Source organism: Hemitrygon akajei, chromosome 5 (assembly GCF_048418815.1).
Source record: "Hemitrygon akajei chromosome 5, sHemAka1.3, whole genome shotgun sequence".
NCBI lineage: Eukaryota > Metazoa > Chordata > Chondrichthyes > Myliobatiformes > Dasyatidae > Hemitrygon > Hemitrygon akajei.
The window spans coordinates 104,856,514-104,869,007 of record NC_133128.1 but is presented as its reverse complement, the minus strand read 5'-3'; the positions used below and the strand labels follow the sequence as shown (position 1 = coordinate 104,869,007).

Below are 12,494 nucleotides of genomic sequence, written 5' to 3'. Positions count from 1 at the left end.
TCCAAATGTGTCCTCACCAATGCCTTGTACAATTTTAACATTACATCCCAACTCATATACTCAGTGCTCTGATTTATAAAGGCCAGCATACCAAAAGCTTTCTTCACCACCCTATCCACATGAGATTCCACCTTCAGGGAACTATGCACCATTATTCCTAGATCACTCTGTTCTACCACATTCCTCAATGCCCTACCATTTACCATGTATGACTTATTTTGACTATTCCTACCAAAATGTAGTACCTCACATTTATCAGTATTAAACTTCATCTGCCATCTTTCAGCCCACTCTTCTATCTGGCCTAAATCTCTTTGCAAGCTTTGAAAACCTACTTCAATACCCACAATGCCACCTATCTTAGTATCATCTGCATACTTACTAATCCAATTTACCACCCCATCATCCAGATTATTAATGTATATGACAAACAACATTGGACCCAGTACAGATCCCTGAAGCACACCACTAGTCACCGGCCTCCAACCTGACAAACAGTTATCCACCACTACTCTCTGGCATCTCCCATCCAGCCACTGTTGAATCCATTTCACTACTTCAATATTAATACCTAACGATTCAACCTTACTAACTATCCTTTCGTGTGGAGCCTTGACAAAGACCTTACTGAAGTCCATATAGACAACATCCACTGCTTTACCCTCGTCAACTTTCCTAGTAACCTCTTCAAAAAATTCAATAAGTTTGCCAAACATGACCATCCACACACAAATCCATGTTGACTGCTCCTAATCACACCCTGTCTATCTAGATAATTATATATACCATCTCTAAGAATACTTTCCATTAATTTACCCACCACTGATGTCAAACTTACAGGCCGATAATTGCTAAGTTTACTCTTAGAACCCTTTTTAAACAATAGAACCACATGAGCAATACGCCAATCCTCCGGCACCATCTCCGTTTCTAATGACATTTGAAATATTTCTGTCAGAGCCCCTGCTATTTCTACACTAACTTCCCTCAAGGTCCTGGGGAATATCCTATCTGGACCCAGAGACTTAACCACTTTTATATTCATTAAAAGCCCCAGTACTTCCTCTTCTTTAATCCTCAGTTTCCATAACTACCCTACTTGTTTCCCTTACCTTACACAATTGAATATCCTTCTCCTTAGTGAATACCGAAGAAAAGAAATTGTTCAGAATCTCCCCCATCTCTTTTGGCTCCACACATAGCTGTCCACCCTGATTCTCTAAGGGACCAATTTTATCACTCACTATCCTTTTGCTATTATAACTGCAGAAACCCTTTGGATTTATTTTCACCTTACTTGCCAAAGCAACCTCATATCTTCTTTTAGCTTTTCTAATTTCTTTCTTAAGATTCTTTTTACATTCTTTATGTTCCTCGAACACCTCACTTACTCCATGCTGCCTATATTTATTGTAGATCTTTCTCTTTTTCCGAACCAAGTTTCCAATATTCCTTGAAAACCATGGCTCTCTCAAACTTTTAACCTTTCCTTTCAACCTAACAGGAACATAAAGATTCTGTACCTTCATAATTTCACCTTTAAATGACCTCCATTTCTCTATTACATCCTTCCCATAAAACAAATTGTCCCAATCCACTCCTTCTAAATCTTTTCGCATCTCCTCAAATTAGCCTTTCTCCAATCAAAAACGTCAACCCTGAGTCCAGTCCTATCCTTCTCCATAATTATATTGAAACTAATGGTATTGTGATCACTGGACCCGAAGTGCTCCCCAACACATACCTCCGTCACCTGACCTATCTCATTCCCTATAAGAAAATCCAACACTGCCCCTTCTCTAGCAGGTACCTCTATGTATTGCTGTAAAAAACTATCCTGCACGCATTTTGCGAACTCCAAACCATCCAGCCCTTTTACAGAATGAGCTTCCCAGTCTATGTGTGAAAAATTAAAATCTCCCACAATCCAACTCTGTGCTTACTACAAATATCTGCTATCTCCTTACCAATTTGCTCTTCCAATTCTCGCTCCCCATTAGGTGGTCTATAATACACCCCTGTAAGTGCTACTACACCTTTCTCATTCCTTAATTCCACCCAAATAAGACTCCCTAGGCGAGCCCTCTAATCTATCCTGCCAAAGCACCGCTGTAGTATTTTTTTGGACAAGCAATGCAACACCTCTCCCTCCTGCTCCTCCGACTCTATCACACCAGAAGCAACAAAATCCAGGAATATTTAGTTGCCAATCACACCCTTCCTGCAACCATGTTTCACTAATAGCTACAACATCATATTTCCAGGTATCAATCCATGCTCTAAGCTCATCCACCTTTCTTACAATGCTCCTAGCATTAAAATAGATGCATTTAAGAAACTCTCCACCTCTTCCTCTCTGTTTATCCCTAACGGTGCAAACTACTTTATTATCTTTTTCTTCCTTCTCCCCTACATCTTCGGTCTGAGCGCTCCCCCTCTCTATCACCTGCCTATCCTCCCTCACTCAGTGTCTACAGCTTTCTCTATTTGTGAACTAACCTCCTTTCCCCTAGTCTCTTCAAATTGATTCCCACCCCCCAACAATTCTAGTTTAAAGTCTCCCCAGTAGGCTTAGCAAATCTCCCCTTACACGTAAGAAGGGTAGGTTTTTCCCTTCATTGTTGTTGATTTGGTCTTGGTTGCCTATAGTATAGTGCAGGTAGGATGGCAGATATGGCAGTGGAATGCTCCTCCTGTAGGATGTGGGAATTCATGGAACCTGATAGTCTCCCTGATGACACCTCAGGAAGTGTAGCTAACACCAGCTCATGAAAGACCACGTTAAGGAGCTGGAGCTGTAGTTGGATGAATAAAGAATCATCCAGGATGCAGAGCAATTGATAGAAAAGATTTTTGAGCAGGTGGTTAACACCCAGAGTGCAGATTTCAGGGAGTAGATGGGTGAACACCGAGAGAGGTAAAGGGAGCAAGATGTCAGTGCAGGATCCCCCTGTGGCCATTCCCCTCAGCAACAGGTATACCCCTTTGGATACTGATGAAGGGGGTGACCTATCTGAGCAAGGCAGCAGAAGCTAGACCAATAGCACTGTAGTTGGCTCTGAGCTTCAGAAGGGTAGGGTGAAGTCATAGTGGACTTGATAGTTAGGGGGACGGTAAGAGATTCTGCAGCAGCAAAAGAGACGCCAGAATAGCGTGTTGCCTCCCAGGCGCTAAAGTCCAGGATGTCTCTGAGCAGTTGCAGAATATTCTTGAAGGGAAGGGTGAGCAGCCAGAGATGTGGTACATGTTGGTACCAATGACAGAGGCAGGAGAGGGGTAGAGGTCCTGCACAGTAAGTTTAGGAAGGAGGCTGAAGAGCAGGACCTCCAAGGTGGTAAGGTAATCTCCAGATTATTCCCAGTGCAACGATCTAGGAAAGGTCAGAACTGGAAGATAGTGCAGATGAATGAGTGAATGACGGAATGGTGCAGGGTGCAGGGTTTCAAGTTCTTGGATCATTGTACACTTTTCTGGGGAAGGGGTGGGACGGGTTGCACCTGAACTAAAGAGGAACCAAAATCCTGAGAGGGTGGTTTGTTACTGCTATTGGGAAGGGTTTAAAATAGGTTTGCAGGGGGGTGGGAACTCAAGAGGCAGAGAATGGGGCACACAAGTAGAGACAGCTTGTAGGGAGTTTGTGAGGAAAGGTAGGCAGATGATAGAGCAAAGGTGCACTCAGCCAGATGGTTTGAGATCTGTCTACTTTAATGCAATGAGTGTCATATACAAGGTGCAGCCTAGATAAATACTTGGAACTATGATGTGGCTATTACAGAGACTTGGATGTCTCAGGGGCAGGAATAGTTGCTAAGAGTGTCGGGCCTTAGGTGTTTCAAAAAGGACAAGAGGGAGGCAAAAGACGTGGGGGTGTGGCATTGCTAATCAGGGATAGTATTGCGGCTGCAGAAAAGGAGGAGGTCATGAAGGGATTATCTACTGGGTCAGTGTGGGTGGAAGTCAGAAACAAGAAGGGGGTAATAACTGTACAGGGTGTTTTTTTATAGACCCCCCCCCCCCCACCAATAGTAACAGAGACATCAAGGAGGAGATAGGGAGGCAGATTCTGGAATGGTGCAATAATAACAGGGTTGTTGTGATGGGTGATTTTTAACTTTCCTAATGCTGACTGGCACCTCCTTAGAGTAAGGTGTTTGGATGGGGTAGAGTTTGTTAAATAAGCCTACTACAGGAGAGGCTGCACTTGATCTAGACTTGGGAAATGAACTTGATTAGATGTAGGATCTCTCGGTGGGAGAACATTTTGGAGGTAGTGATCACAATTCTGTCTCCTTTACCATAGCGCTGGAGAAGAATAGGAGCAGACAATTTGGGAAAACATTGAATTGGGGTAGGGAGAAATATGATGATATTAGGAAGGAACTTGGGAACATAAATTGGGAGCAGATGTGCTCAGGGACATGCAGGGCAGAAATGTGGCAAATACTTGGGGATCATTTGCATGGCATTCTGCATAGGCATGTTCCATCAAGGCGGGGAAAGGTTGGTAGGGTAAAAGAACCATGTTGTTCAATGTAGAAAATCTAGTTAAGAAGAAAAGCTTATGAAAGGTTCAAAAAACTAACTGTTAGAGCTCTAGAAAATTACAAGGGTGCCAGGAAGGAGCTTAAGAATGAAATTAGGAGAGCTAGAAGGGGCCATGAGCAGGATTAAGGAAAACCCCAAGGTATTCTATAAGTATGTGAAGAGCAAGAGGGTGAGCTGTGTGAGAATAGGCCCAATCAGGTGCAACAGTGGAAACCTGTGCATGGAGTCAGAGGACGTTGCGTAAGTACTTAATGAATATTTTGCTTCAGTATTCACCAGAGAAAAGGACCCTGGCAATTGTGGGAATGACTCACAGCGCATTGAAATGCTTGAGCATATAGACATTAAGAAAGAGGATGTGCTGGAGCTTTTGAAAAGCATTCAGTTAGATAAGTCGCTGGGTCCGGATGAGATATACCCCAGGCTACTCTGGGAAGCAAGGGAGGAGATGGCTGAGCCTCTGGCAATGATCATTCCATTATCAATAGGGAAGGGAGAACTACCAGTGGATTGGAGGGCTGCAAATCATAGAAACATAGTTATGCCAAAAATATCCCTACCGTAGAAATTATCTGGCTTACCTATTGCCCTCTATATGTTGTTCCCTTGTTCAAGAAAGAGTGTTGAGAGACCCCAGGAAATTATAGACCAGTGAATCTTACTTCAATAGTGGGCAAGTTGTTGGAGAAGATCCTGAGAGGCAGGATTTATGAGCATTTGAAGAGACATAATCTGATTAAGGATAGTCAGCATGGCTTGGTTAAGGGCAGGTATTGAGGATGTAACAAAACACATTGATGAAGGTAGAGCAGTGGATGTAGTGTACATGGATTTCTGTAAGGCATTTGATAAGGCTCCCCAAGCAAAGCTCACTCAGAAAGTAAGGAGGCATGGGATCCAAGAGACTTTGCTTTGTGGATCCAGAGCTGGCTTGCCCACAGAAGGCAAAGGGTGGTTGTAGATGGTTTGTATTCTGCATGGAGGTTGGTGCTCTGTGGTGTTCCACAGGGATCTGTTCTGGGACACCTTCCTCTTCGTGATTTTTTTTATAAATTACCTGGATGAGGAAGTAGAAGGGTGGGTTAGTAAATTTGCTGATAACACAAAAGTTGGAGGTGTTGTGGATAGTCTGGAGGGTTGTCAGAGGTTACAGCGTGACATTGATAGGATGGGGAACTGAGTCGAGAAGTGGCAGATGGAGTTCAACCCAGATAAGTGTGAAGTGATTCATTTCAGTAGGTCCAATTTGAAGACAGAATACAATATTAAAGGTAAGACTCTTGGCAGCGTGGAGGATCAGAGAGATCTTGGGGACCATGTCTATAGGACACTCAAAGCTGCTGCACAGATTGACAGTGTTGTTAAGAAGGCGTATAGTCTGTTGCCCTTCATCAACCATGGGATTGAGTTCAAAAGCCATGAGGTAATGTTACAGCTATATACAGCCTTAGTTAGACCCCACTTGGAATACTGTGTTCTGTTCTGGTCACCTCATTACAGGAAGGATGTAGATACTATAGAGACAGTGCAGAGGAGATTTACAAGGATGTTGCCTGGATTGGAGAACGTGCCTTGAGTGAACTTCGCCTTTTCTCCTTGGAGTAACGGAGAATGAGATGTGACCTGATAGAGGTGTATAAGATGATGAGAGGCATTGATTGCGTAGGTAGCCAGAGGCTCCCAGGGCTGAAATGGCTAACATGAGGGGGCATAGTTTTAAGGGGCTTGAAAGTAGGTACAAGGGGGTTGTCAGGGGTAAGTTTTTCACACAGAGAGTGGTGTGTGCTTGGAATGCACTACCAGTAATGGTGGTAGAGACAGATACAATAGGGTCTTTTAAGAGACTCTTGGATAGGAAGATGGAGCTTAAAAAAATAGAGGGCTATGTGGTAGGGAAATTCTATGCAGTTTCTAGAGTAGGTTACATGGTCGGCACAACATTGTAGGCTGAAGGGCCTGTAACATGCTGTAGATTTCTATGTTCTATATTCTAAAATCTGGGCTTGGAGCGAGTTGCTGTGTGGCAAAATCTGGGCCCAGAGCCTTTCCAACAGCGGTGCCTGACTCCTAGTGCTAGGTATGATTTGCTGTTTAGACAATTTAAACACCAGCCCATTTTCATTTGCTCTGCGCGATCTTCAATCTTCTCTCCAGGTCAATGGATCCTTTCGCTGTTCCGTTGTTTGGTCTATATAAACACCGGCCCAGATAGACTGAAAAGACAGGGAGTTGGGATTGGGACGAGAGCCGTTTTAGTTCGTTCTCCATAGTACTGAAGCTCTGTGCTCCATGCCTGCTATTGTGATGAACTTTGGGCCTAGTCCATGTTGCTCTGGGGTTCAGATCCAAGGACTCATTTTGGTTCAGAAAACTTTTGTTCGCTTGAATTGTTGGCACAATTTACATTTTTTTCCTCTTTCCCTTTGCATTTAGTGTTGGTCTTTATTTTTAATTTTATTTCTTTAATTTGGTTCTTTCAAGTTTCTTGACTACCTGTGAGCAAGCAAATCTCAAGGGTGTATAATTTATACATTTTTTGATAATAAATTTATTTGAATCTTGAATCTTTGCTGGGACCTTTGTGTATAAATGACCTGGATGAGAATGTAGGTGGCCTGATTAAAATATGTTGAATCATACATAGCAAGGAAGTTTGTCTCAGGATACAGTGGACTAGAAATGGAGCAAGCAAAACTGGCTCACCTACTGAGTATTTTCAGTACTTTCTGCAGCTGACAGAAGCTGCTCTTATTAATAAACTGCTGAGAAGAAAAAATTTTACTGAAAGGCTTCACTTAAACAGCAGGATCAAAAAATAATAACTTTATAGAAAGCCTGTAAAGTACTTTGAATGAATAAATGAACCCTGCAGATAAACTGAAATTTGAAAGCATAGGGAAATGAAGAAATATTACACATAGAAATAAATAAAGGCAAAGTGCTTTAGCTTTTACAAAACAGTACCTCTGTTCTTCCTGGACAATGCCTTCCAGAGAACTCATATGTCCTGCCACCTCTGGCTCACTGTTCAGATGGTCATCTATATTTGGTCTGTAACAGAAACACACCATTAAAATTGGAAATCTGACTTTCTGATTCATAAGATTAGATTAAATTAAAACTTGCTATTCACAAATGTGAATGAATTATCCTCTTGAGCCACAGCAACAATTACAATAAGGCGCTCACACGTTTTGAACAGCCTGCACATTACCGGTCACAGGACATGTTAGCATCACTCCTTTCCATGAATCACTGTGATGACTAATTACATGGAATGCTCATAACATGCATGAAAAAGACAAGAGTAAATCAACAACAGAATGGTTTAAAAAGAAGAAAATTTGAGGACTTTGGCTCAGCGATTCCAAAACACAAGCAGTTGAGTAAGGAGGAATGGCCTAAAATTCCTCCAAGCTGATGCGCAGGACTGATCAACAGTTACTGGAAACAAGCAAACTAAGATAGATGCGAAGCCATGGGCCGCTCTGTCAGTCTTGTCCCTCCCCCCCACCCCCCAGCGAGTGTCTGTACACAAAAAATAAGATGATCTTGCAAGAAAGACAGTAACATCTCAGCAAAGGCAAGTGTTTACATTCCCTCATGTATTAAACAAAAAAGAACCAAAATAATATAATCTCTTAAAGAGAAAAACCAGTCCCATCTTAAATTAAGCTTTAAATCTCTAAGAAAACTATTAAATTTGGTTATATATCGCTATAATAAAACAGATTTAAAAAGAAGGGTTAATATTATATTTAACCGAACTAAATATACAGAAATGTTAATTACCGGTAGTAATATCATAAGTAACTAAACCCTCCCAGATATATATATAAAAAGAAACCGTATTAATAGGAAAGAAAACTACCAGTTAGAAACAACAAAAAGAAACATCAAAATCAAATATTAGATAAAAGGAACAAATCCCTTTATCCTCTTTTCTCAGTCAAATATCTAATTAGCCATTTAAACAGTCAAACTTGAGCCGTAAATCTTCTTTCCAAAAAGAAATCCATTAGGATATAATAATAAGCAGGTTTTCTTATCTTCTTTTATTAATCTCTCAATAAAATATCCAATTAGCCTTCATATATCTTCTTTTTAAACTATGAATAATATACAAATAATCAAACAGCTTTTCAGATAGTTCGTTTGGTAGTAACATCAAACTACCAAATAATACGGTGATAGGTATAGCCTGAACAAAATCCAGCGCGGCTTTGGGGTCGAAGAAAGTACGTGGAGAAGAATTAGGAGGAGAAACTTTCATTCTTGTTGGATATCTCAGAGAGGGAAATAATTTCTTATCATATGCTTGTTTCATTACCGAAGCAAATCTTGATCTTTGTTCCATTACTTCTTTCGGGTAATCTTCATAAAAACGGAGCTCAGACTCGTTGAATCTGAAAAAACTCTGTTTTCTTGCCTGCTGCATTATTTGATCTTTAATTTTAAAGTGATGAAAACAAACCAAAATAACTCTTGATCTGCTTGAGTTTTTAAATTTCAAAAGTCTGTGTGCTCTTTCAATAGCAGGTGGCTTTGATAAAATAGTCGGAAATAAAGTATGAAAGAGCTTACCAAAGTAAACTGTTAAATCTCCATTTTCAGCTTCTTGCAATCCAACGATTCGTATTTTGTTTCGGCGAGACCTGGTTTCTAAATCTATAATCTTACCATGATATTTTTGCAAACTGGTTGTAGTTTCAGACAATTTCTGCTTGGTTAACTTCAATTCCTCTTCGTGTTTAGTAACTTGAGTCTCCACATCTTTAAGATTTCCCAGAAATAACTTCATTTCATTATTATCCTTTTCCAGTTGATCTTTAATTACCGTAATCTGTTCTTGAATTAAATTCAATGTCCGAATGATGTCTTCAGCCCATGATGGCATTTCATCAGATCTTTCCTTCGGCATCTTTCCTTTTCCATTCCCTTTGTCAGTAGATTCATGCAAATTTTTCTCACTTCTGGTAGACATATTACTCCCCTTCAAGAATCAGCAATTAAAAATTATAAATTCAAAATTTAAGCTGGGGGGGAGAGAGAGAAAGCTAAGAGCAGCACAGAATTACTGCTACTCCATCGACAGACAGAGGCGGTCTCCTATCTTAGTTCGCTTGCCTTTTTTCGGGCTTTTGGGAGGGTGGGTGGGTTTAGAGTTAGGAGTTTTCTTTTTACCATTGGGTGGTTCCGGAGCATGCGTGTTTTCTATATGGTTGTATTTCTCATCACCGCCATCTTTGATAATCCCATATTGGTATGTTCTCTGCGCATGTATAAATTAGAATAAAATTATACTATGGCAGTCAAACGGATTAATGTAATAAGTTGGAATGTACGTGGTTGGAATCATCCTATCAAAGGAAAAAAGACTTTTAAAATTATTAATCAATTCCAACCTGATATAATTTTTGCTCAGGAGACACATATCAAGGCGGGAGATCAAAATAGGTTTTTTAGATGGTGGAATGGCCTGCAGCTACATGCTACTTCGCAAAGTAAAACTAAGGGCGTATCTATCTTTATTAAATCTAATATATTTACTCAAGAGGATATTGAATCAGACTCTAATGGTAGGTTTTTAATTGTTAAAGAAGTGATTTGTAATAGAAAGGTTGGTTTAGTTAATTTGTATGGTCCCAATTTAGATGATCCTTCTTTTTTTTAAAAAGTATTTGCTTTATTGCCAGATTTAAATGAGTATATGTTAATAATGGGTGGGGATTTCAACTGTTGTTTAAATCCTATGATTGATAAGAGTTCAACTAATCAGAGACTTCCAAACTGCTCTGCATCAGTTATCAACTCCTTTTTGATCGATTTTGGGTTGATTGAATTATGGAGGCATTTACACCCTGATAATAGAGAATATTCCTTCTTTTCACATGTCTACAAAAAATATTTGAGGATTGATTATATTATAATTGATCCCTGCCTTTTGCCTAATGTTAAAAACTGTGAATATGACGCTATTGCTATATCTGATCATGCGCATTTGAGTTTGTCCTTTGAATTTGACGATGTCATTTTTGTCCGTCCACCATGTCTCAGACTTTATTGCAAAACTCTGATTTTATCAGTTTTATTGAAAGCCAGATAAAATATTTTTTTATTTTTAATGATATAGGAGGTATGTCCAAATTAATTATATGAGATACATTCAAAGCATTTTTATGTGGTCAGTTTATTTCTTATTCAGCTAAACTCAAAAAACAGACAAAAGCAGAATTAGATATAATTTCAAAACAAATTCAGGATTTAGATAATGTCTATGCGGTTTCCCCTAATATTGGCTTATTTAAAAAAAGAGTGGAACTTCAATCACAATATAATCTATTATTAACTCATCCAATTGAAGGTTATCTACTTAAGTTAAAGAGCCAATTTTATATGTTTGGAGATAAAAATAATAAATTACTTGCATTTTAATTAAAATTGGCTGGAGCCAAAAGGCAAATCTTGAAAATTTGTAGAAAGCATGGTACCTTGGCTCAGGAATATGAAGAAATCAATAAGATTTTCCAAGATTTCTATACTGAACTTTATAAATCTCAATCTTCAGTAGATTCTTCTGAAATGAATGCTTTTTTGAGAAAGATTGTTTTCCCTAAATTTTCTGCTGAGGATCAAAAAACTCTTGATGCCCAAATTACTGAATCCGAAATCCATAAAGCTATTTTTTTCAATGCAATCTGGTAAGGCCCCAGGACTTGGTGGTTATCCTGTAGAATTTTATAAAAAATTTAGAAAACTGCTTTCTCCATATATGTTGGAGATGTTTAAAGATTCTTTTGTGAAAAGTGACCTATCCTCTACTTTCTATGAAGCTTCTATTTCTTTAATCCTCAAAAAGGATGAAGATCCTACTGATTGTGCCTCATACAGACCTATTTCATTACTGAATGTTGATGCTAAGGTTCTCTCAAAGATAATGGCCAATCGGTTGGAGAGTATTTTGGGTAAAATCATTTTTAAAGATCAAACAGGCTTTATAAAGGGTCGTTACTCTTTTTCAAATGTTCGGAGATTATTTAACATTATATGTTCGCCCACTTCTAAAACTCCACAATGTGTTATATCTTTGAATGCTGAAAAAGCATTTGATCGAGTCGAATGGAAATATTTATTGAATGTTTTAGAAAAATTTGGTTTTGGTATTAATTTTAGTAATTGGATTAAAATGATATATAAAGCTCCTGTTGCTACTGTTGTCACCAATAACTGTAGGTCTTCCCTTTTTCAGCTGTCACGGGGGACAAGACAAGGTTGTCCATTAAGTTATTTAACTTAATATTAGAACCCCTTACTATTGCTCTTCGTGAAGCTAGAAATATTCATGGGATTTTTATGAATGAGACCATGCACAAGATCGCTCTTTATGCTGATGATTTATTGGTATATATATCTAAGCCTGAAGAATCTATTCCTGCTTTGCTAAAGTTGATTTACAAATTTGCAGATTTTTCAGGATATAAAATAAATTTTAGTAAAAATGAATTACTTCCTTTAAATGAATTTGTCTCTACCTTTATTTGATTTTGAGAAGAGATGGGGCTCATTTGCTCGTTACTATCATTTCAGTTAACTGATAGATCTCCTCCACGATCTAAGTGTAAATTTTGTTTTGATATATTTTTTCTTCTTGTTGGCGGTTTGATGTTTATTTTTAGAAGCTTTCTATATGACGCATGGCTCCGGGGTTGTGCCCTCAATGGGTTCTTTTTTTTTCTCACTTTTCTTGCTTAGTAGGGTTTTTTTTTAATTCACAAAAATTTTCAATTTTCAGGATAATTAAAAAAATTTTTTTGAGGCATTGTAAGTGTTGTTACTTCGATGTACCTGTGTATTTTTGAATAATAATAAAAAGATTTGAAAAGAAAAGAACAGTTACCGGAAACATTTAGTTGAAGTTGTTGCTGTATGTGGGGGGGGGGGGGGGGGGG

General features: G+C 39.0%; 1 protein-coding gene across 5 annotated transcripts in view; it reads right to left on the bottom strand.

The window, feature by feature from the left end:
* Positions 1-12,494, bottom strand: part of lrch1 (leucine-rich repeats and calponin homology (CH) domain containing 1) — a 502,659-nt gene that overhangs the window by 145,455 nt on the left and 344,710 nt on the right. For all 5 annotated transcript variants that reach the window (XM_073046169.1, XM_073046165.1, XM_073046167.1 and 2 more), the window contains exon 11: positions 7,510-7,596. In XM_073046169.1, the coding sequence (XP_072902270.1) occupies positions 7,510-7,596 (87 nt within the window). The remainder of the gene's footprint in view (positions 1-7,509; positions 7,597-12,494) is intronic.